This window comes from Oryza glaberrima, chromosome 8, assembly GCF_000147395.1.
Source record: "Oryza glaberrima chromosome 8, OglaRS2, whole genome shotgun sequence".
Taxonomy (NCBI): Eukaryota; Viridiplantae; Streptophyta; class Magnoliopsida; order Poales; family Poaceae; genus Oryza; species Oryza glaberrima.
The window spans coordinates 23,475,140-23,502,805 of record NC_068333.1 but is presented as its reverse complement, the minus strand read 5'-3'; the positions used below and the strand labels follow the sequence as shown (position 1 = coordinate 23,502,805).

The 27,666-nt window shown below is 39.8% G+C and overlaps 3 protein-coding genes across 4 annotated transcripts; 1 reads left to right on the top strand and 2 right to left on the bottom strand.

Moving 5' to 3' along the window:
• Window positions 1-588: 588 nt before the first annotated feature.
• Window positions 589-10,889, top strand: LOC127781886 (uncharacterized). Its single transcript, XM_052308946.1, has 21 exons — window positions 589-1,072; window positions 1,609-1,857; window positions 3,169-3,274; window positions 3,364-3,460; window positions 3,552-3,823; window positions 4,135-4,356; window positions 4,642-4,769; window positions 5,421-5,495; window positions 5,696-5,767; window positions 6,200-6,265; window positions 6,367-6,478; window positions 7,011-7,107; window positions 7,940-8,099; window positions 8,179-8,227; window positions 8,316-8,398; window positions 8,971-9,179; window positions 9,370-9,456; window positions 9,550-9,625; window positions 9,707-9,763; window positions 10,092-10,194; window positions 10,617-10,889. Exons 1-20 carry the CDS (start codon window positions 686-688, stop codon window positions 10,164-10,166), a joined length of 2,679 nt encoding a protein of 892 aa, XP_052164906.1. The 5' UTR covers window positions 589-685; the 3' UTR covers window positions 10,167-10,194; window positions 10,617-10,889.
• Window positions 10,275-15,112, bottom strand: LOC127781888 (65-kDa microtubule-associated protein 8). The gene is made up of 11 exons (XM_052308949.1): window positions 14,526-15,112; window positions 14,234-14,437; window positions 13,905-14,150; window positions 13,590-13,808; window positions 13,097-13,252; window positions 12,853-13,012; window positions 12,606-12,757; window positions 12,443-12,530; window positions 12,299-12,372; window positions 10,878-10,952; window positions 10,275-10,797 (listed from the first exon to the last, which is right to left on the bottom strand). Exons 1-11 carry the CDS (start codon window positions 14,607-14,609, stop codon window positions 10,477-10,479), a joined length of 1,779 nt encoding a protein of 592 aa, XP_052164909.1. The 5' UTR covers window positions 14,610-15,112; the 3' UTR covers window positions 10,275-10,476.
• Window positions 15,113-17,770: 2,658 nt separating this feature from the next.
• LOC127782600 (nucleotide pyrophosphatase/phosphodiesterase-like) lies at window positions 17,771-27,049 on the bottom strand. 2 transcript variants are annotated; one of them, XM_052309870.1, is made up of 10 exons: window positions 26,787-27,049; window positions 21,732-21,823; window positions 21,491-21,557; window positions 21,256-21,375; window positions 20,871-21,102; window positions 20,284-20,365; window positions 19,773-19,905; window positions 19,353-19,558; window positions 19,132-19,257; window positions 17,771-18,595 (listed from the first exon to the last, which is right to left on the bottom strand). In XM_052309870.1, exons 1-10 carry the CDS (start codon window positions 26,982-26,984, stop codon window positions 17,980-17,982), a joined length of 1,872 nt encoding a protein of 623 aa, XP_052165830.1. In that variant the 5' UTR covers window positions 26,985-27,049; the 3' UTR covers window positions 17,771-17,979. The 2 variants fall into 2 exon arrangements, with proteins under 2 accessions (XP_052165830.1, XP_052165829.1); XM_052309869.1 differs by lacking the exon at window positions 26,787-27,049 and adding an exon at window positions 23,263-23,559.
• Window positions 27,050-27,666: the final 617 nt, after the last annotated feature.

Genomic DNA, 27,666 nt, shown 5'->3' with positions numbered 1-27,666 from the left:
AATCCTCTAAAATTCAAATGAATTTCCTTTGAATAAAGGAGCCCGAATTAGGAGAGAACATTTGTAACAAACGGTTGTATAAGAGAAAATAAACTCAGGGTTTTTTATGATTTCCCCAAATTTTTGTAACGAGATTCGATAAATTTCGAAAAAAAATGTGTCGAGCCGCGGCTAGGTGAAAATTCGCATACATTTCACGTTGCCTTACGAACACAAACAAACCCTCCCGGCTTGTTTGGCAACTTGAGGGAAGGGGATTGGGAGTTTACACGAGGAAATTGATGGTGAGATTAAGATGAGAATTTAATTTTTTATCACAGTCTCTTGTTTGGTAGAGGTGGTAGAAATTGATAGGGAGTTTAGTTGAAGATTAGATCATTAATGAAAACGGATGGCTAAAATTTGTTTAGCGAAGTAAATGAGGAATTCCCTCCCAATTACCTGCCTCTACCCAGGTATTGAAAAGGAGGGAGTTCATTCCTCAATTCTCCATCTCCATCTAAAAAAATCCCATATCCCATAACCAAACAAAACAGTTAATATAACATCATCCTCTGAACTCCCAGTCCCTCGTAAAACCCCCTCCAACCAAACAGGCCGTCCCAAAACCACACCAAACCACGCCACGCTCCCCTCCTCCGACTCTCCGGCCACCGCCCGCCGCCGGCCGCCCTAGCCGGCGCAAATGCCGGAGCCGCAGGCCATCCTCCCGCTCCGCGCGCTCCCGCCGGACGCGCCGCTCCCGCCCCCGCTCCCGGCGCCGTTCCACTCACCGTCCACCCCCGCCGCCGCCACCGCCACCGCCACCGCCACGCCCGCCACCGCCACAGCCACGCCGGCCACGCCCCCCAACCCGCCCGCTCCCCCCGCCGCGCCGCCGCCCACCTTCTCCTCCTCGCGGCCCCCGCACCCATGGGAGATCGCCGCGCGCGCCTGGCTCGAGTCCTTCCCCGACGGCCGCCCGCCCACCGAGGCCGAGGTCGACGCCTACATCGACGTCCACCGCCCCGAGCTCCCCTCCCTCCCCCGCTCCCAGCTCCACCAGCGCCTCCTCGCCCTCCGCGGCGACCAGGTAACCCCCTTCTCCTCGTGTTACCCACGGGAGATTCGCACATTGCTTACGGGATTATCAGTTGTATCCATCGATTTTAAGTCAAATTGGATCGATTAGCTTGGGCACTTAACCATAATGGAGATTCTGGTAGCGTCTGGGTTGAGCAATTTTTTGTATCAGTCAAGTGGAGTCTGTTTGTGAATGTTCAGTTGCTTGATTGCTACTAGTCATGGAACAGGTCTGTCAAGTATTAATGTATGTTATCATGCTAGAAAGGCTGATGGACTTCAGCCCTTTGAAATGGATCTGTTCAGTGTTGATATGGCTGATTTGCCTTCTGAATTGCAGAATAGCTGAACTGGGACAGATTGGAACTGTTAGAGCTAATTAAACATTTGAACTCTTTGCCTCTTTGGTTAACGATGTTTGTGAGCTTCCTAGGGTTTCTATCATGTAGAACTGCTGTTCGCCAGGCCTGTTGGATTTAGCTGTTTACCAGATTTTTCCAATTGATCACTGATTCAGACTGACATTTTATTTTCACCTATGCGTAGGTTTTAGATGCAGACCAAAGTGCTTTCCCGTATAGGTTCCAGCGGACTGATCTTTGGAAGCCTGTGTACAAGTGGTTGGAATCTCTTGAGCTAGAGTCGCTAGTTACATCAAAGGAGATATCGGAGTGGCTTACATCAAACCCACAGATAATGGACAGGTTGGTTGAGAAGCATTCAAAATATCATTTGATACACTACACCCAGAGGATGCACTTGAAGCTTCTGAAGAAGAGGGGGAAGATACCGAAGGTACATAATTTCTGATCCACTTTGATGGGGTAGTGCAAAAAAATGTTATATTTTCGCTCTATTTCCTAAAGGTGTTGCTAAGCAAAGGATAAAATATTTATGATTTTTTCATAAAGGCCTATCAAAAGTTAATTCTATTTTCTAGTAGTTGGTATCTTCTTATTGCTGAATGTTCTACCCATATTTAGCACCCGAGTATTCTTCCTTTTTTCATTTTATCTCTGTTTCTATTATTATTAGCTTACGATAGCAATTGGAAAGAACCTATGGCGCACCGATATGCAATATAGTTATATGGCTGTAATGATACAGTAGTTTCCCTAAAGCACCAATTTGGCAGTTCAGATGTATGTGTGTGTGTATTTAAAAGAAGGAAGTTGATAATGATGGGTAAGAGTTAAGTGCAGTCGATACTGCACATGTAAGATTAAACATTAGTCTGTAAGTAGGAAAAACTGTTCCAATGTTCCATAGAGCATAGCACAACTTCACAAACCATAACATTATGCACCTCAAAGAAATAGATATGTGCAGTAGTTTGTGTCTTTGGTGAGGGTGGTGGCAGACTGGTGGCTTGAGAATGGTAATTACAGTTAGACACTGGGCCTCAATTAGCGAGATTTTATGTCTATTGTACCATATATTTATATGCTATTTCTACATACAAAGATCTGGTTATATTGAGGTGTTGTTATGTCACTTTGGCGGAGCATTTGTCTATCATACTAAGGCTTAGTTCTTTCCCAAACTTTCCCAATTCACCTCCCTCGTTTTCCGCACGCACGCTTTTCAAACTGCTAAACGGTGTGTTTTTTGCAAAAATTTTCTATACGAAAGTTGCTTTAAAAAATCATATTATTCCACTTTTTTTTTAAAAAATAGTAAATAAATTAATCATAAGAAAATGCGTCGCTCCGTTTTACGTGCGCCCAACCTCACCTCCCGAACACAGCCTAAAGAATCCAGTCTCCTCCAAAGGAGCACCTATTATTATTTTACAATGAAGGAGCACTAGGTTTTTTTTTTTTTTCAATTGGATTACTTCAGGGCTCAGGCAGTTGCTTTTCAAGGAATTATTTGAAGTAATTGTATCTCATGTAGCAATTTGATGCCAGTTTATTGCATAGACTATGCACACTATATTGCAGTCATTTTTCTATTTTCACAAGTGTCTCTTTTAAATATATCTTGCTACACCGTTGGTTCCTTGCAAATAATTATTTTGTCCTTGCTCTTACAATTCTTGAATTGGCATCTTTGTTGTCCCTTTTCTAAGATGCTAACTTTACATTATTTGCATTTGGTCAACAGAGTCTACAACTTTCTGCGGCTAGAGCCACGGTCCCAGCGAGTGCTTCTCCAGTTACCCCACAAGAAAGCACACCAACTGTGAGGAAATCTCTACCTCCAGTGACAGGTTATCCTTTCAAGGATTTTGCATTTGTTTCTTGAAGTGATGTTTTCTCATGGTCTTCTAAATAATACAGCATCCTATTTGTTTTCCAGGTGTTAGTGCAAGCAGATTTGTGGGCGGCGATGCTCCTATAAGGGACAAGAAGATGTCACTATCCAAAAAAAAGGAAGCTTTCCTTAAATATGAACTGTACGTCACTCTTAGCTTAGCTAACCCTGGGTTATACCTCTGTTTGGTTTTTTTAATTGCTTGCACTAAAATATTAATAGTCGTGTTTCAGTTTGACAGACTTGCAGAATCAGTTGACCAGTGTGTTGTTAAAGAATCGCCGCACTGTTGCTATTAAAGAAACAGATTTTCAGAAGCCAGAGACTAATGTAAGTATGCAAGAAGGGGCTGCTACTGCAAGCACATCAACCCCTACAGAGGTGACGAAGATTTATTGCAACGAACAGCCAAACCAAGGAGCAGCAGACAATGAATTTGGCCAGAAGAGAAAAAGGAACCCTATAATTGTAACACCTGCTTGGTGTTATAGTGAAGCTACAACAGGTTTGTCCTTTCGCTTGGTGGAAAGATTAATCATCTGTTGTTCTATTTGATACAAGCTGAGAAGTACTACGTCCTATTGGTCCAACACATTTTCTGTGAAAGTTTGATTTGTTATTTTGTGACTATGCTTTCATATGTCCTACTGGCATACTGGGATGCACCTAGGAATTCTGGTGTGTTGCCATTTTCTTTTCACATGTTCATCCATGGCTACATAAATTGTATTGAAGCTCTGCATTTTCATCAGCTATATGATTGCAATATTTTATATTTGTTGCTAAAAAAAAATCTGTATCTACTTGTGGTGACAGGAACTTTGCAGCATGAGCAAAATTCTAGTTCACATAGCAATGGTGCAAGAAGTTATGATATTTGGAAGGGACATGTTAATCCATCGTTTCCACAAAGATCCATTAAGAAAAACATACTGTTCTGTCTAGAAGGGCGTGAAGCTGGTGCCAACTGGTCTCAAACTTGTTCAAATGGAGGTCACGCTGGAAGGAATTGTGAAAGATGGAGCCCCTTTCTTGAAGGTATGCTTTGTTTGTTCTCTAAATAATATTCCCTCCGTTTCAATTACTTGTTCTAGGATTCATTTTTTTTTTACCAAAATAATTGTCATTCTCACATCTTAGTTAGGGAACAATGTAATTTGACACAGCTCCTTAGTTAGTGTGAGATTTGCTAGAATGAGAAGTAATCTGAAACAGAGAGATTGTATTATTCAGCACTCAGCAGTTCTCTGTTACTTTGAATCTGTAGTTGTAGTTTCCTTATTTTTAATATCATAATTGATTTTTGTTGATTATTTTTATTAGGATGGAATTCACCTGCGGTCCAGTTTGAAGGTCCTGCTGTACATGTCGTGAAACAAAGTTACCTATCTTGGTGTCCGACTTCATGTGCTTATACGTCAAGCGCTCCTTCTGCTCAGCCTCATGACAGGGTATGGATCTCAAATTAATTTGCATGGCACTATGAAGTCCAAAGAGTTGTCAGCTGGCAGTTTGCTCTGGTCTTCTTTTTGGTTATGCAATTTCATTTATTCTTTTGGTGTACATTTACATTGCATTCTCCATTATGCTTTTAAGTTTTAATTCAACACACTATTTTCTAATTTTTCTTCTAGTATGCTTCCATTGGAAAAGGTGAAAAAAACATACTGTCTACATCTACATAGCTTGGCAACTTTGACAGGTTGCTATATTGACATCATCTGGCTGGAGTTGTATGTATGTATGTTGTGATGTTGACAATATTAACAGTGCTAAAGTTTTATATTGGAAAATCCAGAGGTGGGGAAAATTATTTTTGGGTGGTAGTCTTGGATGCTTCCAGAATTGAAAAAACATTTCAAAATGTTGAATATCCGGTCTACCTTTTTCCTATGTCTCATTGAGGCCATGAAGAACTCATATGCAGCTCACTTAGCATATTTTTGTTGGCTCTATACATGCATTTTCGTTTAATACCAAAGCAGAAAGCCAAAATCTCTTTGCGGAACTAAATTAACGTGATTGATCGTCTAGCTGTGCTTGATTATGATAATTTTTTTTTAATCTGACCTATTTATTTGTTTTCTATTGTAATGGCTCAGCAAGGTGTACGCAAAGTTCTTGATGTAAAGTTTCATCCAGAAGGGTTGCCTCAGCTTGTCTCTTGCTCTAATGAGGTTGGTAATAGAACTGTTCTTGGTGCATTATCTAGTCAATATTTTCTAGCAGAGAGCAGAAATCCGAAGAAGAGGCCTGGAAATGAGTGTGATATTCTTTTCTGCGTATTTTGATGGTTACCTTTGGGACATCATTACAGTGTCTCCATAATTATTGGATTGATTTATTCATAAATCATAGTGCTATTCCATTAATTCAGGCACCGAATGAATTGTTGCTTTTCAATCTTCTTTCTGGAAGAGCTACTCAACTTAGAGGCCACAATACCAAGGTATGCTGAATGAGTAATTTGTATATTTACTAAATATTTTCTGGGATACTAAATCCATAAATACCTTTCCTCCTTTTTGCATTTTTGCTTAAAAAATATATATGCTATCCTACCTGTACCTGGGATAGAAAAAACTTTATAGAGTTTAAGTCCATGTTCATGGAAAATACAAATGATTTGTTTGTCAAATGTTCAACCATGTCTCTTCAATCCTTACATCATGTCTGTCTGCCCTGCATATGTACTTCAGTAATTAAGTGAATAATGATGTGGTACTACTGCAGCATAAGAAATTTACAGTTACAATAATCATGCACGTGCAACAAACATAGCTTTCAATTCACAGAGGCTGATTGTTTGAGAGTTTTTTTGTACTTATAGGTTTTTATTTGTTGCTTTTGCTATGCTGATTATTTTATTTTATTTCCTCAGATCCAGGCTACCGCATTTGCGGTGAAAGGAGCAAGCATAGTATCTTGTGGTTCTAATCTATTAAAGGTAACTCAAGACTTTTATTTTCTTTCTTCAGTTCTAATTGTTGCTGAAATAATTAGCAGGAAAACATTATGTTGATTTTTTTTTTCATATATGGACTATAGGTATGGGATTGCATTACAGGGTCTTGCCTCTATACCTTAGGTGGTGACGATCACAATTCAGTGGGACATACTCAAAAAATTAATGCTATGGCTGTTAATAAATGGCAATCCTGTAAGCTAATTCTTTTGTCAGCCTTTCTGTACTGCATCTAGTAGATTCCTACATCTGTTCTGTTTCTGTATGACAGGTGTTAGTTTTGAATTGTGAACTTTTCAAGTGATTGATCTGATAATACGTGGGAAAGAGGCAAAACCTTGACTTAATGGGTTGTATAGGCCAATTCATTCTACATTAGTACATTACAGTTAACAATGTGTTACTTAGCTCATCTTGGCACTTCACTGATTTGGTACCTTCCCTATGCCTGTATATAGTATTGTATTTTCTGCATACCCTCTTATACTATTGTTTTATGTGTTTCGGGATATCTATTATAAATAAAATGAATGATCACTGGGATAAAAAAATTTCTATTGGTGCCCTAAGTATTTTAGCTCTTTTGCTTTATATTTGTTACCGCGTGGAACTCTGCTTATTTGCTGTATTCCAAACCTTGTTCTGCTCCGTCAAATTCTTTATACATATCTATTTTTTATTTCTAGTTTCAGTAATATTAGTTCTCTAACACATCACATGTTCATAGGTCTTGTTGTCACTAGTGGAGCAAAAGGTGATGGTAAGCTTCTACTGTGGAATGCTTTGAGAGGAGAACTCGCTTCTGATCTAAATTCAAACTTGAGGTAAACTGGAACTTTCCTTATTCCGTCATTTATTTGACTTTTGTTTAGTGTATGTTCTTCTTATCCCAGCCTACTCCTTTTGTCTAGCGTTGTGTCACTCCAATATTCATGCAGTGAAAAAGATGCGCGCGCTATGCGCTAATATGCACATAAGTATTTAAAGTGGTCGTATATTATTTTGAGTAAAATACAAGCTGTTTAACCACTTCTCACATGAGCTTGGAAACTAGCTCTTGGCAGTTTTGTCTATAGGGGTTAGTGAGCGAATGACACTAATGTACAATTGCACAGAACCTTATTGTTATTGAGCTGATTTTTTTTAATTCAGCTTAATCGTGTCCTTGGCTACATAACTAGGTAGAATGCTTTTGTTGTGCAAAATATTGTATGTCATATTTTGCAATTATACTGTTCCCCACATATAATTGCCACGCACAGTGGAAAAACTTGCCTATCATACATTCATACTATAAAATATTATCTAGTTTATGTCTTTATGATCATTTTTGTTTAAGTGGTAACACCAGTTAAAGCTAAATGCATGAGGATTTTGAAATGTTTACTGCTATACTCATTATCTACGTATTCTCTACTAGGTAGCCTTGGGCAAAGGAAACTTCTTGGTTATCTTTATTTGTGATCCATTTATTTTTTTCATCCACTGTTATTTTTTTTTTCTCAATTATGCAATCTATTTATCGATAGGCGTGGTGCAAACTTAAAATGTCCCTGGTTTGCATGTCTCAACATATTATTTTTCCAGTTAAGCTTGCAAATTTCTAATTCATCTTAATGTAGCTGTCAAACCTTGTCAACTTCTGTGTTGATGTAGGTCCCAGGATATGGTCTATCCTTCAATTGATACAATGGAGTTCTGTAGTGAAAATCTTCTAGCATGTGGAAGTGATTGTGAATATGGAGGTTCAGCTGTGGTACAATTGTGGGATATTGAGTCTCCAGAATCGTACCTATCTTTCTCTGCCAGTGATTCTGTATGTACTTTTATTATTATGTTTGCTGAATGTTCTAGAGACTAGAGCTGAACACAGCATTAACACATTGTGTTTGCAGTATATTACTTCCCTTAAAACCAACCCTGCTGGCAACACCATTATCACAGGTTGTATTTTCTTTTCTGCTGTATTCAGTATACATCTATCACTGTCTCAGTATAGACTATTATATATATTGTTAGCTCCAATTTGCAGGTTCTGGTGATGGGACTATTGGTCTTTTTGATATCCGTGCTTGTTCTGCAATTAATCATTTGTCAGTGGGACCTGGTTGTGAGGTAGTCTCTTTACTGCTTTCTGTGGGTTACCAGATATATACTAGTGGGTTGTATCCTATTTTGAGTAATTTCTCTTGAATATTTGCTTTGATTTACGGGTGAGTGTGATGTTTGTTGTTTGCACTTTTACTAAAAGCTGATATTGCCGTAGCATATAATTGATTGATTGCTGAGTGGCTTGAATAATTATCTGATTATTCTGCACTATCTGAGTCCTCATTTATCCTTGCAATTTTTGTGCCTCAGTCCCTTTGGGATCCCCATTCAATGTAGTGAAAGAAAATTATCGCAACTTCAATTGTGTTGTTTGGGAATTCCTTTTCGCTCAACCAGCACAGGCCACAACTCTAAGCATTGATTTTTTCTTGTTGTTTAGTACATGGATTACTTCACACATCCCATGGATTTGGTACATTTGCACATAAGTTGTATTTGTTGGATGTTGTTGCATGGATCATCTGCACCTATCATTGGCTCATTCCTGAAAGTGTGTCTTTTAGTATTTCAATATCTTAATTTTACTGGCATATTTCTTCCCGGAGAATTGATATTAAATGCACTGCTGCTTTTAGGTCACATCTGTTTCATTTAGCAACTGTGGTACCTATTTTTCGGCTTCTAGCACATCAAACAACACACTGGTTTGGGACACAAGACTAGTTCCATTAAACCAAAGCAGGGATGTTTCACGAAGTAAAGACATGCGTTTTTTCCGGCCTTTGCATTGCCTGAGCCACGGCAAGCAGATGCCTACTGCAGAATATGCAAGTCAACTGCCCGGGTAATCATCAAATTTAAGTGTCGAATTATTGCATCTAGTGATAATTTGTTGTTTAAAACAATGTTTATGGTTATGACCTTTGCGGGGCTCCCTATATTTATTTTGAGAATTAGTAGCTTAAATAGCATTTTATTGTCTATTTTGATGAACTCTTTATGAATTTTGAGAAAAAGTATATTCGTTGTTGCAGCCATGTTGATGAGGGTGATCAGGGGGTGAATGCAATGCAGTGGTTGCATAAAGAACCTGTACTTGTTACTGTAAGCGGTGATGGCAGGTGAGCAAACAATACAATGATGATATGCATAGCGACCATTTCTCACTCTATTTTTATCGTACTTACCAAAAGTGTTCAACTATCCACCTGCAGTGTTGGAATGTGGGATGTTACTTTAGGTCAACCTTGTGTCAGACATATCTTAACGCATAATCGATGTGCTAATGCGGTAAACTTTCCAATATTCTTCTGGGTAGTCCTTTAGCTTACTCTTGCAGATTCTTCAATTTTGTCATTGTACGGATTTCAGGTTGCTGTTGCTCCTAATGACGAATACATTTCCACAGGGGGAAGTGACCAAAAAGTTGTGAGTTGCTTATTTCCCCCTTTACTAGTTTGTTACGATGCTCTGTGTTGCATGGCTATTTATGAAGATTATATTTAAACATTATAAGAAAATGGGAAACACAACACCAAAATTTTCTTGATATGGTTTACCAGGGATTGGCATAAGTCAAAAACTCAAGATTTACAATTCATAACTTATTGCATCAACTGAGATGAATTTTTGCCTTTATATATGCTACTGAAATCACATCAAATGTTTGTTGATTCTGATAAAAGTGTGACTGTTCACCTTGTTCTCTTTTTTTTTTTTTTGCGGCTCTAGTTGTTCATGTTATTGGTTTTTGCAGGTTTTATATCATAGTAAAAGTGGGTGTGCCCACCTTAATTGGCGTCTCACATATCCTCTCCCAGGAAATGATTAATGTACTGCCATAATTTGTAGAATGAAATGTAAGTTATTCTTTTGTGCTTTCTGATGTTGTTGAACTTGCAATTAGCTGGTACAGAAACAGATAAGGGAACCATTAAAAAATAGCTAAAAGTGTAAGGATAAAAGGATTACTGTATGACAAGGCATTAAGGCAATAATTACATGGTTATGGTATCAATGCACACATTGTCTAGTGTCTACTGCTATTCATTTTTAAGCTTCGAACAATGGTGCTATCTTCACACACCAGACATAACTTACCGTAGACATCTAATGGACCAAATAAGAACTTGGAAAAAAAATCAAATTGGTGAAACGCCTTGTTTTATTGCGGAGAGACTTGGTGTTTTATCTTCATAAGAGATTGAGATGCTTCTGTTATTTCCTAGCGCGCGCTGCATACTTCTGTTCCTAACTTTTCTTATATGCACATCTTTTTCAGCTGAGGAATTATCTGCACTAGGTTGTTGAACCATAGTAGGAAGTCTGCTGCTCCAAATAGTACTTGAGCCAGGGCTGGTATTGAAGCCTCTGCTTGATGGACGACTGCAGCTTGTGTCGGGTCTTAATATAAATGAATTCTCATGCCTCCTTGCAAGTTGAGTCTGTACCTTTTTATTCTCCTGTCAAGAGAATCTTGATGAATTAAACAACAATTTGACTGATAATTTTCTGTATCACCAATCGATTAATAACTACTTACCCATTGCCTGTATTTTTCTTCTTCCTTTTCCTTCAGTGTTAGCATGTAGTCTTTCAGCATGGCCAATAGGGGAAGCTGCAAAACTGAATGTTAAAAAGTCTTGTTCAAGAAATTAAGGGACTTCTATCATTTGAAACCAAATAGTTGACATTTAATCCAACTTGTGTGGTTATTTAAATTTTTTTGCATGCGGCTATTCATAAAATGTTATTTTATTGGCAAAGTAAAATGTATCAATGCCAAAATACATAACAAATTAATTCACAAAGATTTGCTAACCAGCATTCTTATCAGAATATTATAGTTGAGTATACTATTATAAGCTATACACTGAATACTTCAAATACACCGCTATAAACTAGTGCATAACTGCATATTGTTTAGGTCTTGGTAAGACAAGGCCTTCTTTTTTGTCATAGAGCATAAGTTCAGGGTTATAATTATTTTATTCTTCATGAGCTGATTGATGTTGGTTGATTTGCTGTGGAAATTGGTATTGTACTCCTAGGAGCATGTACCCGTACTCCTGCTTATACCACTTATATTAGAGTATACTCAACTACTCAAGGTGGTAGAGTACTTAATTGGTTTGTTTTAAGTATATGCACTCTAGGAATATTAAAGAGGGTTCCAATATGCTACAGGTAATGATATCTTATTCATGTTATTGTGTGGATAGTCATATCTCCTGATGCAGAATACCATCATATCTTTGGGATTATATCTCTTCTCTTCCAGTAAAAAGCTTATCATTGTTGTTTCTCTTCGCATATGCAGCTTCCTAGAGGTATGCCACATGGGCCTTTGCTTGTGTGTCTTTGACAAGGTTGCTTCCACTAATATGAGGGCCACTTTACTAATTGTGATTTGCCAGAAGTTTTTTTTTTGCTTTTCAGGAGTGAAATTAGAAGTAGAGAAGATTCTATTATCTAACACTATTTTGCTGTCATGCATCATATATGTGCTAAGGTTGATTTCGTACTTTAATGAAAGCTTCGGAAGAAATGTATACTAACATAGAAAGTTTTCGTAATGATTGTTCTTCTAAACTAGACATTGTTGTAATTTAATATGATTGTGCATGGTTGACAACTTGATATTATCAAATATTTACCTTATTAGGAAAATCATTTGCACATTACTTCCCAGTCTCAAGGAAGGTTTTCCTTTTAAGGAAACAACCTTGTTAGTTGTTACTTTTATAAATCGGTGCCAATAAAGGCATTGGTTATCCCAGTAAAAGATAATTCTGGCCATTTAGATTGGTTATGGTAACAAGTACATGGTGGCATACTGGCATATCAAACTTGTAAAACTGAAACAGTTTATGGAAGATTTCATATTAGAGTAACTTCTAAAATCGAAATGTCTTATGAAGGATTTCATGTTTAGTAATTACGTTTTGAGTCAAAGGTTCACACCTCGTCGTAGTAGAAGACCTTTTCCCTCTCTTGTTCCCAGATCTCTGTCTTTGCCATTAAGAGTTCTACCAGGCCTGCACTTTTATAGTTAATATAACATATATGCACTAACTTTTGACTCTATTAGGTAGCTTTTATACTTACCTGGGATTTTGTTCACGATGATTCTAGCACGCTCTGCACGCTTCAAATGCTTATGTGCTCCTCTGCTTATCGAATACCTTCTCTCATCCTGCATAAAACATTGTAGTTAGCTCAACATGATGTAGTCTTGGAATTTTGGTATGGCAGGAGGCAAGTACGGCACCCTGCTGTATTCTTCTAGCCATCTCTCTTCATCACATGAAGCCATCCATTTTTCAACCTTGTCCATTATTTCTTTACGACTTGTTGCCTCCTCTTTTACTTTGTATATATATTCATCCATTGTCTTTAGTAGATCATCATGGTCCACATCCCCTGTTCATATTTTTCGCAAGTACTGTTATTAGTCAATGTTGTAGAAAGTTCTTTGTACTTTAAGATTATAATGAAATCTAATTGGCATCACACACCTGACATTATCACATCCATTATTTTGTTCATCTCTGTCTGGTAAGGCATATCCATATGTGACTTCTTGCAAATTTCCTTTATCTCGGTTTGCTTTATCATGAAGAGCTCTTTCATTTTGCTTGCCTTTAGATGGTCTAGTCGCTGAACTTCAGATTCGATCTGTTTCATGCAATAGTGGAATGAAACTACTATATGAGCTTCAGACAGTATATTCTTCAGTATTTCATTTTTTGGTTTGTTTACCTTCTGAATTGTCTCGAGTGTGAGGCTTCCTGGGCCTAGCATACTGCTTCCTGAAGTCATTGAATATATCTTAATTTCACCATATGGCCTGCGCTCTTCCATGTTAGTATCCAGAATATTCCATAATTTTGTCAATGCTTTCCCAAGGCTATGGAGCTGCATGTTAATGCCTACATTAGTGTAATATACATGGTACTGTAGCAGGGTCAGGCAGCTCGGCTTCCTGGCCTAATGCCCATGACATTTGTGCAAACATTTTATGTTCCTGCGACCGTTCATCGTATGCTTGTAAATTGTATTAATTGTAACCCTGAAATTTTGGTGTATATCTATTATATATTATTAAAACTGGGTGCAAAGGAGCCCCCATGCCTGCTAGTTCGAAGCAAATATAGCTGCGCAAACATGTGATACATTTTGCTAATTCTAAATTTCTAATTATTACATCGGTTCGGTGCATTATAGAAGTATTTGCAGAAGGATAAGAAATCACCTTGTCCATTCTCTGGTTCTTCTCTTCTTTAAGTTGCTGGACCATGGTGTTGAGCTTGTTAAGAATGTCATCACTGATGTTTTTTGTTTGTTGATCATTTGCGCCATCTAACAAGCTTGTGTGGACATTAGAGAGGATCTTTGAGGGATCCATCCCCATAATCTTTGCGTAGTTGTGAATGAGAACCTTGTACTCTTCAACTTTGCACAGGCGATCACTCTGGAGTAAATAAAATTCCAATAGGTAAATCAGATAACAGGGAGCCTGAATTGCTCTATATTTGACTCTAGAAGAATTCTTCTGTGCTTCTGGTACCTTTTCTCTTTTAAGCCTTTGCAGTTCACTTTGGTGCTCCTCGAGTTTCTTTAGTGACAGATCTTCTTGATTCACTGTGATGGCTTCATTCTCAGGGCGTCCTGCTATTTCAGAGGCGATTCTTTGTATCTCAGTTTGAACCTCTATGAACTGCTTCAGTCTGGCTTCTTTTCTCATCTGCATTTCTTGCAGGGCTGGTGTGATGGAATTCAGCTGCTCCTTTAGCGTACCTGTCATTTTCTCAGGCTGCATAAATAAATTTCAGGTCAGGTTCTTGCTGTTTTCTTCAATTTGATTATACAGTATGGTCTTTGAGATGAGAATGATACTCGGCCTGGGAATGATCTTTCTCCAAGAGAAAGAAGTAGGTTGGTAAATTCTGCCTCGGATTCAGCCAACGCTTGATGCAGTTGAATCCGAGACATATTTGCACTATTTACTTTTCTCCTATAAACTTCCTGGCATTCCTGCTCTATCTCTTGAAGTATTCTCTCTCTTTCATTTTCTTCTTGCCCAACTTCATCCCATATCATCTGAAATCGTTTGGAGTATGATAAGCCAAATAATCTTCAGCTGTTATGCTACAAAACTAGATGTTTTGAGAAAGAGGAATGTGTGCACCTTCAGTTCTTGAAGCAGGTAGGCACATGAGGACTCTGGCAGTGCTGTACAGGGAGCTTTTCCAGTCATCTTGAGTGATCCCATCTTCTGGAAATCCCAAGGCGAAGATTGCTGGGAGCAATTTAGTTGGATGCACTACTTGGTTAGGGGATGCATTGGAGCGCAGAGATGTGTGTAAGTGGTGAGTGTGTGGCAGAAAAAGCTGGGAAACACGTTGGTGCTGCGAGTGGCTTTAGATGCTGGATTTGCTTGCAAGACAAGTAGCACATACGTGGTTGGTGTCACCGAGCTGAAACACAAAGCCTGAAGCTTTGTGAAGAAGAGTCTTGACAGTTGCTTTGCTTTGTTGCTTCTTTATCTTTTCATTATTAGCCCCTATAGTTTCAAGAAGTTGAGCAGGTATGGTCTTTTCACGCATTGTCATATAGTATAATGTAATGGAAATGTTAAACAAAAAGATGAGGGTTCTAAGTCATTGTGATGGCTGCTCTTCATCTTCAGCAAATTGAATTCTGGAGACGTCCATCTGTGCTAGAGCTTGCAACTGAAGCCTGCAGACAAATGGGTGCTACTTTATTGGACGTGTGGATTGTACTGAGAACGAAACCCTACTTCGTGACCGCTTAAGGTAACAGATCAATTGCTTACTGGTAGGCAATTAACTGCAGGCTTAAGAAATAAGAAGGTAATTCTCGTCTGCATGTGCCAGTTATTATTTATAGCCACAGGATATCAGCTTAAGTTGTTTACGGGAATTTCAGCTTAGGAGCAATTCGGCGTCTTGTGCATTCGCTAAGTCTAATGGCGTGGCTTTCATTCTCGTGTTGGTCTGTCACATCGCATTATGGGACTAATTAATATAAGATGTATAACAATGTCTTATCATCATATCGTCAAATAGCATTAAGGTGAAATAGCATAAATCATGAGAATAATATGTCAGTTGTGGGCTGCCCCGGCTATTTCAGGGTTTGCAAGTTGGGCAGTTGAGATTGGACACCCCAAGATCGCGAAAAGAATTTGCGCCAGTATAATTTGTTTTATGATTACCTTTAGCAAGCTCTTAAGATGAACTTTTGCTACCTTTAACCAGCACATGTTTTGGTGCTGAAATGGTAGTGGTTTTTGCTACATAATGTTGACATGGTAGCGAACTTAACAAATAAAAACAAAAAGGGGTAATTGTGTTCTTGTCCCTATTTACAACTGCAATTGTGATTTTACCCTTGTATTTTTAACTTTGTGATTTTACCCTCACTATTTTGAACTGAAGCTCAGGTATGCCCCTGTTCCGTTAGGAGGACTTAATGGTGTTAACTGACAGGTAAAAGGACATCTATGCCCTTGCAGATTTGGCTTGTGAGGACTTGTGTTTTGGCTGTGTTTCACGATTACAGTAGAAAACGGAGGTATGAACTTGCCCTGCATGCTTAATTATTTTAACAACGAAATCCAACTTTGTAACTACACAAGAAATGCGATTCTCCAGCATATGTTTAAAAAAAAATCAAGGGATTTATTAATTAAGAAACACTATGGACTGAGGTATGAATTCAATGCCTCAATGCCTGACGTATGAACTTGCGCTGCATGTTTAATCATTTTAACAATCAAGGGATTTATGAATATGCAAACAAGAAACACTACTCTCATCTCTTTCTTTCAACAACAGAATAGCTTTGTTGGTCCTGTGCAGTTTAGGAACCAACCAATAGTCCAAGGCAGTAAGAAAAATAAAAACTAAAGGGGGAGTGACAAAGAAGAAAAAGTAAAAGACAATAAAACTCAAATGTTCCTCTCCTCCTCTCCTTGCTGTTCTTCTCCTCCTTGTCACCATCATGCCTCAGGCGAGCTCCTCGCGGCCATGCTAATGGAGGCAAGGCAGCCTAGCTAGCTACGCATATGCAGCAGTACGTATGTACTCGATCATCTGCTGTGCAGCGGTTCGGGCACTATAGCCGAGGCCGATGCCGACGAGCCCAGTGACCACCACGGCGGACGGCGACGGACTAGCTCAGCTTGACATCGCCATTTCGCGCCGGCCCAGCCTGCTTCACCCCGCGCTCCTCCGCGACGACCGCGCGCTCCTCGCTCTCGCTTGCCCGCGTGTGCCGCCACCGCTCGCGAGGGTTAGGAATCGGGGACGGAGGTCGGAATGGGGTATGGGGATCGGGAGGAGTCAGCAGTGGCTTAGGTTGAAAGGTTTGGGATAGAGATGTCTTTTTACATTTTGCAAGTCAATTTCTTATTTTCTTAAACTCATTTAATCTGAGTCCACCTAACAGACGTTTAAACCAGGGCCAAACAGACCATTCAACATCAAAAAGTGAGGGCAAAATCACAAAGTTTAAAAAGTAAGGGTAAAATCACAATTGCAAATGAAAGTAGGGGCAAGAATACAATTGCCCCAAACAAAAAAGTTTGTGAGAACACCATATCATCATGTTACATTCCTCCTTCCTTCCCATCTCCATCTCCTGTGCAGCTAAGCCTGCTAATGGGTTGGATGGGAATGGGTCTAATGGATTGGTTTTTAATTTGGATTCACTTGGTATATGTGTAAACGGGTTGAGATAGCTAATGGATTGGATCGGCTTGGGTGAGGGATGGAGGTGGGTTGGATTGGATTGGTTTTTGGACATAAGTTTTGGATTCAATTTGTAGGTTAGTCTTTTTTTTCTCCCTTATAGTTGTCTGCTTGGTTCCACATATAGATGGCCAAATGGGCCGTCTAGCCCGGCATGGCCCATGCACGACTAGGCCTGGGTTGAGGCTGGTCGGGCCAGCATGGCCTGACCAACACCCAGGCCGGGCTGGGACTGCCCATGGGCTGCACCCTTGGCCCAACAAGACTCGGGCTATGCCGGGCTGGCCCAAAGGCACGATAGCCCATTGTGCTTCTCTATTAAATAAGGATTTTTTTTCTCCCTCATCTCTTTGGGCTATGTGGGCCGGCCCGTCAAGCCTCGGGCCATATGGCCATCTATAGTTCCACATATCTGTCAATGTCTAGGTGCTTACTCTTTCTGTTTCATAAAAAAAAACTTCTAAATTTAAATCTGGACATAGGGGGTGTGCTTGCACATATGGACTTCATATTATTGTCATTTCAACCAAAATCACCTTGGTTTTAAGTGATTCGGAGGGTGTCCGGCGTAAATAGTTGTTTCTATAATTTATTTATTTATGGGCATTGTGTGGACTCAGAAATTCAGATTGCCTATCTTATTAGACATTTGTGCCCGAGCAGCTAAGCAATTTTATTGCACAACATCACCATCCATGAGGAAGAGACACACGATCGAGCCAAGCGATCGACCACTACCACACCTGATCGAAATGGTTGAAGAAGAAGAAAAAAAATAAAACCCAACTCGATCGACCGACCGATCATTTTGACGATGAGGCATCAACTCATGCATCCTAATAATGATCCTTTCCCTTGTTTCATTCATCAGGAGGCGAGCGTGGTGGGGAGGCAGCTGTCGTGCACGCAGCTGAGCACGTCGCGGTAATCCCTCTCCACGGTGAAGGAGTCATACACCTTCCCATCGCTGCTCTTCTTGTACTCGAACAGCAGCGACGAGTGGTTGAACGCGGTGAGCTTGACGAACCCGAAGTCCCGGTCCCTGAAAACGCTCCACTTGGGGATCGCCGAGGTGTAGTCCGAGAGGTGGCTCCCGCCGCCGCCGGCGACGACGAAGATGGTGCCGTTCATGGTGCCGGAGTAGCGGCGCCTCTCGCCGGAGACGCACTGGCTCTGGTACATCGGGCACGTCCGCTCGTAGTTGTGGACGTGGCCGAAGAAGGCGACGTCGACGCGGTGGCGCTGCCACAGCCGCTGCAGGCTCTCCCTCCCTTCGGGCTCCTCGAAGGACCCCTGGTCGGCGTACCACCAGTTGGAGGAGTAGCCCAGCACGCGGTGCGCCGCGAAGATGAGCCACGGCTGGTGCTTCCGGTCCACCGTCGACAGGCACTGCTCGATGAACTTGTACTGCTCGGTACCCTCCCTCCAGTCGTGCTCCGAGTCCGCGATGCAGAACCGGAACATCCCGTAGTCCACCTTGTACCTGTGTCGTGTTCGTGTATGCACCGACCAGTTCGACACAAAAAGCTTAATCCGATAGAGCATATGATAGAAAAAAAAGTTTAAACTGATAAAGCATGATCGATAAACAATTTACATCAGCCAGTTCAACCAAAAAAAGTTTAAGCCGATGGAGCGATGATCAATATACAATTTACATATGTCGAGACTTTTGTGGTCTACTCATCATACGTAAAATCGCAATCAGTTTACACAAAAGCTTAAACTAATGAAGCGGGATTGGATAAACAATTTATCAGCCTCGTCTTTTCACTTATGCTTATGCTTATTAGCCAAAATTTAAATTTTCAACTTTAAATTTGAAGTTGATTTTAGGGTTTTTTTTTTCATTGGAGTTTATTTTTCAGTTTTTACTTTTAGATCGCTAAGAACACGTATATAAAAGTTTTATTCACAAATTAATTTTCTTTTGTAAATATACCATTTGACTTATTCACAGGCTTTTGTGGCCTCCTCAAACGTGAAATGAAATATATAGAAGTGGGCTACGAAACGTACCAGAAGTTGGCTCGATTCTCGGCCGGGTAGTAGTACATGGTCTCTGCCGGAACGCCGCACTCGCCGCCGGAGTCCTTGACGTCGAAGAACCCTCCGGTGTTGGGCCAGTCCCTCTCATGGTTACCGCTGCATCAATCGACACGAAAATGCCAAATGAATATGAACAAATGCCTGAACATTTGTTGAGTTTGTCTGAACATTGCACAATAACAGATACTAACCTTGCAATCATGTAGGGCTTCTTGGCGGTGATGGGGGCGACCTGGGCGGTGAACTGGTCCCACTGGGAGATGTAGCCATTGGCGTACGGAAGATCACCGATGTGGAAGACAATGTCGTAGTTGTCCAGATCCTCGACCAGCCTGTCCGTCGTGTTCAGAGATCCTGGCTGGTAGTTGGCGAACTCGTTTGATCCGTCTCTCTCCGCCTGAAATTGCATATATTCAGATCAATCAATTACGGTATTATTACACTATATATATAACAGCTGTGCAATTTGTCAAAATGCATGTCACATAAGAATTTATTCCGTTTTATATGGAGGAGTAGTAATTTCTGATTGATCTAGAGGCAAATGTTGATGAACGGTTTCTGAACATTCTTGCAGGCTTTGCTCCTTCGTCAGAAACGAAAATTTTCACCTTGCCCATGTCGCCGAAGACGATGATGCGTTGCAGCGAGTTCTGGCCAGGGAATGGTGGCGCCCGGAAAGTATATTGCTTGCCCCAGACAATTGATCCGTCAGAAAGTTCATGCCCAATCTTGTAGTAGTACCTGAAATCACATCATACGTACATACATACCACAGTTCTGAATATACAATTGCTCATCATGATTTCACATAATTAATTAACTCTTGCTGCTGCACTAATCACCTTGCAATGATCAAAGATTATTTTATAATAGTACATACAAAGGTTTCTTTTCCCTGGATAGAATAGAATATAAAAGCATAAAAAATATGCACGCTTTCCTAGCTCGTAAATAGTAATGTGATTTTTCATATACTTTCTACATATAATTTTTTAAAAGTATTATTGTAAACCATTTTCCAATTTTATAATAGTAAATTCATTCATTTGTATACTTAAATCATTCATCTATTTCAGCATTCCATACTATTCAGTCCTAAAGATCGAACATGCCACTTACTCTTTGTTGGGCCACAGGTCTCTCAGGAAAGCTGTGTGGATGAACCCGGGGTCTCTCCACCCAACAGTGCGTGCCGGCTCACCTGAAAAGCATACAAGCTCACTCACCTTTACAAATTTCTTTTTGTTGATCGTTTATTTTTGTACGGCTTAACCAATAATTCGTAGAAAGAAATGGAGCGGTGTGGTACATAATGTGATTATTTTTATTATTTCTTGAAATTTTTAGTTTTAAATTTTAAAAATAAACTATCATAATACTTATTTCTAAAATCTAAATAATTTTTACCATGTCATCTCGTCTAGCATGCCACTCGTAGCAGACATGACAGCTTTATAATGTTATCGTCCATGGTAGCATGATGAAATAACATTACCACACCAGCCGAACCGATATGACGAAATAACGATATCACGTTAGCTAGACCGGCATGACAGTATTGTTTCATCACGCTAATCTAGTTGGCGTGGCTAAAAGATTTTAGTTTGGAAATAAGTTTTGAGAGAGTTTTTCTTAGAAAAATTAAAAAGTTTCAGAAAAAGAGAGAGAGAGAGAGAGAGAAAATCTAAATATGCGTGCGTGCGTACCGCACATGCTGCCGCGGTTGAAGGTGAGCGTGCCGGCGGCGGTGCGGGTTGGAGCGGCGGCGCCGGCGACGACCATGCCCCACTCGACGAACGGGTACGCCTCGCTGATGTCGTAGCCGCTGGTCCATGTGACGGTCATCTCGTCGTACGACTTGCCCTGCGCCAGCCGAGGGTACACCGGCGCCTTGGGGTTCTTGAACGATATCGCCTCCGACACCGCCACCAGCTTAGGCTACACATCAACAACAACGCCGTCGATTTCATCTCATTTCATCAGAGTTCTTCATTACATATATTGCGATTAATTGCATCAAGATTGATTAATTAGTTGCAGTTTTAATTAGTTTCTTTCTTAATTGGGTTAATCGATCATAATATCACGTACGTTTTCCAGGCCGCCGGTGAACAGGGCGAAGGAGAAGTCGTAGCGCTGGTTGATGAGCTGGAACCGGATGCTGCCCTTGCCCCAGTACACGTAGTTCGCCGAGTAGTTTGCGAATTGATACTGCATGCGCAAATCAATTGATTCGTTAATCATCCATAAACATGTTCATCATCAGTTCATATGTGCAGCAACCACTTGTTAAGATTCAGGTTCAGAGAAATTGCAGTTAATCCACCTTTATTGGTGCAGTGCAGAGCAGCGGCTCATCCGGGTATCTGGAAGGATTAGGGCAAGAACCCGAGCTGCACAAGTGACACAGATTTAACAGTTTAAACTAATTTCACGATCAAAATGTGTCCACTGATGAGTGAAGGAAACTAATTTCACGATCAAATGTGTCCACTGATGAGTAAAAGGAACTACTTTCACGATCAAAATGTGGAAATTTGAAAGGATTTTGTTGTAATTAGTAGTACATGAAATCGGCCGGAGAGAAGACAGCAATCCAGTCGTCAGCGGAAGGGTTTGCCCAGCCGTATTTCACCGTGACCCACTCTGTGTCTTCTCCCTGAAGAACATGTAGTGCATTCAGTATGCCAAATTGATTGATGTTGATGCAAATTTGAAACTCCTATACTTTTATCAAAATTTCACATGTTTAATTACCACTTCTTATTTAAACTTATTTATTGTTCATCATCTTCTTTTTTTCAAGTAAGCTAGCTGTTACGGAGTAGAATATTATCACCGGTGGCCAGGGGCGGAGGCAGGCCTAGCGTAGCTAAGGCTTAAGCCTTTGAACTGCCTCCAAAAACTTGCTTAAATTTTGTTAATTCACCATATAGTATTTTTTTTGAAAAATTAATACTTCATTAGTCGAGTTCTATATTTTTAGTCTTCTATAATTTTTTGACTCCGTCGCCGGTGACAGTCTGTACAGCAGACAAAAACTCCGAAGGGCCTAACTCGAAGAATTCATGCTCTATACTCTTTTCTCACTACGCAACAGGTTACAGTAGGTAAAAAAAAGTTCCATGCTAAATGCTCGTTAATTAAAGAAACAAAGTCAAGGTGCGCCACCTCTGGTTAGTTCTTGCGTGACAGCATCAAATTAAAATGATCAAATTAAGTGTCTCCTATTTGCACACGCTGACCTTGATGCTTCATGCTAAGATGCCTTAATTTATTTTTTGCTAAGTGCTAAGATAAATCACAGAGAAAATAAACAGAAGTACCAAAAATAATTTATAGTAAAATTTCCATATCTTTATATTTTTACTGGTTTAAAAATCAATACTGAAAAATAAACTACGATTGAGAAAAAAAACTCTATTTTACGGAATAAAAAATTAATGAAAACTTCTTCAACTCAACTTTAGTTTTAAGATTTAAATTTTGGTTGTGGCCTATAAACCAACAACAAATTAAATGATGAGAGATACGGTTAGCCGTGATCTGTACTACAGTATACAACATACAATCTGCCGTTAGCTGTACATGCTGACAATAACTTTTTTTCTTAAGAAAAAAATAAACTTTTTTTTTGTGCACTACTAGGATAATAAATACTATTTGAACGGTAGGGGTTTGCATTTAAAATGCAAAAAACAACGTGCACCCGACCGTTCCCCCATCGCGTGAATTAACACACCACGACGAAATCTATGCTGTTCTGCATTTCTGCTCCGGTGGTCACTCGTGTCGTCTACCTGGAGATGGCGAATCCACCAACAGTCGCACAACTCAGATATTTTCACTTCTTGGTCAGCTACTTCAGTTAGCTAAACACACCACGCATGCATATGAAATGGGGATATAATATATAGGAGTAGATCGATTTGGATTAATCAGCTTAACATAATCTGCGTGATCTGAGTGCAAGAATTTCGCCAGATTCTCTGCTCCCCGGATCTATATATTTCAATTCAGGTCTCAAATTAAAACATTAATGATCTCTCTCTCTCTCTGAAACCGACCATGGCGGCGGCGGCGGTGGCGGGCGTGTACCTGGTCGCCGAGCAACGCCGGCGTGGCGCTGACGAACGCGGAGCCGTGGAGGTCGACGGTGGCCTTGTGGACGGCGATCTTCGACAGCGGCTGGAACCCTTCCAGCGACGACGACGGCCGCGACGCGCTCGCCGCCGCCAGCAGCATCGCCACCGCCATTGCCACGCCTCCTCCTCCTCCTCTCTTCCTACTAACCATGGCTAGCTTTCTACAGCTAGCTAATGCAATCTAACTACCTCTCCTGCTTCCCCAGAAGCTGGAATGGATGGATGATTCGCCATGGGCATGACCGTGTGGTGATCATCTTATACACGCACGGCAGGAAGCAGCTTCAGTGACAGGTGGGGCCCACTCGTATGGACCCGCACGTCAGTGGCACACGTTCCCCCTTGACATATGTGCATGTCAGAGGAGCCCGTTACACACAGTGGACTACACTAAATTATACTACGCCGTTGATTTTTTAATTAACGTTTGACCACTCGTCTTATTCAATTTTTTTATGTAAATATAAAATTACTTATATCATACTTAAAGAATATTTGATGATAAATCAAGTCACAATAAAATAAATTATAATTACATAAATTTTTTTAAATAAGACGAAAGGTCAAACGTTTATAAAAAGTCAAAGGTGTCATACATTAAAATACGGAGGTATTACTTATTAATCGTCGGCGTGGAGCACGTTACCTGCTTAATTTGGACATTGATCGTCACCTCTTTTGGGATTATTTGTATTTGGGGTCTCTTCAATCGTCTCAACTTGTCAATTTGTTTAAGGCTGCTGAACAAACGCAGATCCAAATATGGCATAGGCAGGATCTAAAGTGGGGGAATAGGAATGATATTTAACTCTTGCAGCTTACTTGGAGTATGATATATACTCCCTCCGTTCAAAATATTTGACACCATTGACTTTTTAGCACATGTTTAACCATTCGTCTTATTAAAAAAAATTATGAAATATGTAAAACTATATGTGTACATGAAAGTATATTTAACAATGAATCAAATGATATAAAAAGAATAAATAATTACTTAATTTTTTTTAATAAGACGAATGGTCAAACACGTACTAAAAAGTCAACGGTGTCAAACATTTTGAAACGGAAGGAGTAGTTATTATTTTATTATACATCATGTGTAGTTGTTTTTTAATTACATGATGCACACTCACAGAAACAATAAAAAGCACTCACATCATCACGAGTGGGACACTTTACCATACACTTAGGAGTCGTACCTAATAAATTCTTATTATTAGTCCAAGTAGTATGTTGGAAACCGTGTCTAAATGCATGTTTATATTTGTGGATGCAGACAGTAATATATAAGTCATCAAATAATATATCTCAAAAGCTTACATCACTAGTATGTGCAAGATATTAATGTTTTACATGTATAATTGTATAAATGATATTAATTGGTTTGAACGACTAGAAACGTGTTACCACATTAATCTTAGAAAAAAAAAAGGTTCGCACCATTTGCTTCTGGTGAGTCTAAATTATTTTTTTTTGCGGGGAGTCTAAATTATAATATTTAGATTTGATTGATATGGTTGTATATGGAATATAATCATAATTATGGGAAAATAAGTAAGAATTGTCCCAAGAGTTTAATATAAATCTAATCATGTTTTTAAAATTTAGCTTCACACAAAATTGTGTGAGAAAATTCACTAGTTTATATACATTTGTGATTAATAACATATAATGATAAAATATCTGTATTAACAAGTTAATTCGGGTTGATATCTGAACTATAAATGAAAAGGAAGAAAACAAGGAGAAACAACTTTGACTTCTTTGTTACTCCTATAGTTTAGTGGTACTAAATATTTTTTAAAATAACCCACACAAGGTAGTGCGAAGTTTTATACTGATATAGCAGGAAATAAATTATAAGATTATAATAGTAACTTAAAAAAACCAAACACGCCACCACCACGAGTTGATAGCTCCTAGCTCACACAACCTAGACCTACAAGGAGGTCACAAACGCCCGGGCAAACACTGGAACTACACAACACCAACCCAACCGTCGCTAAGCGTGATCGATTGTCGCTAGATCTAAAAGGAGGTCGCAAACGCCCCACTAAACACCGAAACCACTCAAAAAATTGTAAACGAACTTTCGATTATCCTTTTGCAGAGGGGTTGAGAAGAGGAAGTAGGCGAGAGAGAAGATTATCAAGTCGTTCCTCGTGCGTAGGTATAAAATAGTTTGATTCTCTTAATTATTATACTTTATATATATTATCCTTATGTGCTGAACTCCTCAATTATTGCAGCAAATACGACTGATTTGGGTCACTGCAGGTTTGGGCGCTCTTTTTTGTGTAGTTTAATTAATCGAAGGTACAGATCACGCCTGCCTTTGTTGGTAGTACAGGCCTATTTAGTTCGCGAAATAAAATTTTTTTAGTGTCGCATGAATGTTTGATCGGATGTCGGAAGGAGTTTTCGGATACGAATGAAAAAACTAATTTCATAACTCGCCTGGAAACTGCGAGACGAATCTTTTGAGTCTAAGTAATCTGTCATTAGCACATGTGGGTTACTGTAGCACTTGTGGCTAATCATAGACTAATTAGGCTCAAAAGATTCGTCTCGCGATTTCCTCCCTAACTGTGCAATTAGTTTTTTTAATCTATATTTAATGCTCCGTGCATGTGTCGAAAGATTCGATGTGATGTATTTGGGAAAAAATTTTGGGAACTAAATCAGGCCTGCCTCCGTCCGAAAATAAGTGCAGTCGTGAGTATCTGTGTCCAACGTTTCACTATCCGTCTTATTTAAAAAAAGTATGATAAAATTAAAAAATTCAGTCACACATAAAATATTATTCATGCTTTTTATCTAATACAAAATATTAATCATAATTTTTTTAAATAAAACGAATAGTTAAACGTTGGATATGAATTGAATAGTGCAAAACTGTAGTACTTATTTGGAGGGAGGGCGTACTGCTTTATGCTTCTTGCTAGCTCTTGTCGTTGTTAAATGATGAGAGATACGGTTAGCTGATCTGTACTACATATACAGCATACAATCTGCCGTACATGCTGACAATAACTTTTTTTCTTAAGAAAAAAAAAGAAACTATTTTTTGTGCACTACTAGGATAATAAATACTATTTGAACGGTAAGGGTTTAATTTGTTGCATTTAAAATGCGAAACGACGTGCCCCCATCGCGTGAATTAACATACCACGACGAAATCTATGCTGTTATGCATTCTGCTCCGCTAAAAAAATGTTCGGTGGTCATTCGTCGTCTACCTGGCGAAGGCGAATCAACCAACAGTCGCACAATTCAGATATTATTTTCACTTCTTGGTAGTACTTCAGTTAGTTGATTTGGATTAATCAGCTTAATATAGTCTGTGTGCTGTGAGTGCAAAAATTTCGCCAGATTCTTTGCTCCCCGGATCTTCAGGTCTCCAATTAAAACAAGTATTTTTTTCATGATCTCTCTCTGAAACCGACCATGGCGGCGGCGGCGGTGGCGGGCGTGTACCTGGTCGCCGAGCAACGCCGGCGTGGCGCTGACGAACGCGGAGCCGTGGAGGTCGACGGTGGCCTTGTGGACGGCGATCTTCGACAGCGGCTGGAACCCTTCCAACGACGACGGCTGCGACGCGCTCGCCGCCGCCGCCGCCAGCAGCATCGCCACCGCCATTGCCACGACTCCTCCTCCTCTCTTCCTACTACCCATGGGCTAGCTTTCTACAGCTAGCTAATGCAATCTAACTACCTCGCCTGCGTCCCCAAGAAGCAGGAATGGATGGATGATTAGCCATGGCCATGGCCGGAGTGATCATCTTATACACGCACTGTAGGAAGCAGCACAGGTGGGGCCCACTCCTGTGGACCCGCACGTCAGTGTCACACGTCCCCCCTCGACATATGTGCATGTCAGGGGAGCCCGTTACACACCGTGGACTACACGGTGAGTTTGAGGAGGTGATTGAGAAGATACGTAAAACGAGATTAGCCATTAGCGTATGATTAATTGAGTACTAACTATTTTAAAAATGGATTAATATGATTTTTTAAAGCAACTTTCCTATAAAAATTATTTTTTACAAAAAAACGCACCGTTTAGTAGTTTGGGAAGCGTGCGTGCGAAAAACGAGGTGTTTTCTGACATTGGATACAGGTATACACATTTAAAGTATTAAACGTAGACTAATAACAAAATAAATTATAGATTCCGTATGTAAACTGTTATACGAATTTATTAAGTATAATTAATCCATCATTAGTAAATGTTTACTTAGCACCACATTATCAAATCATGGCACAATTAGGCTTAAAAGATTCGTCTCGCAATTTACATATAATCTATGTAATTAGTTTTTTTTATCTATATTTAATACTCTATACATGTGTCCAAA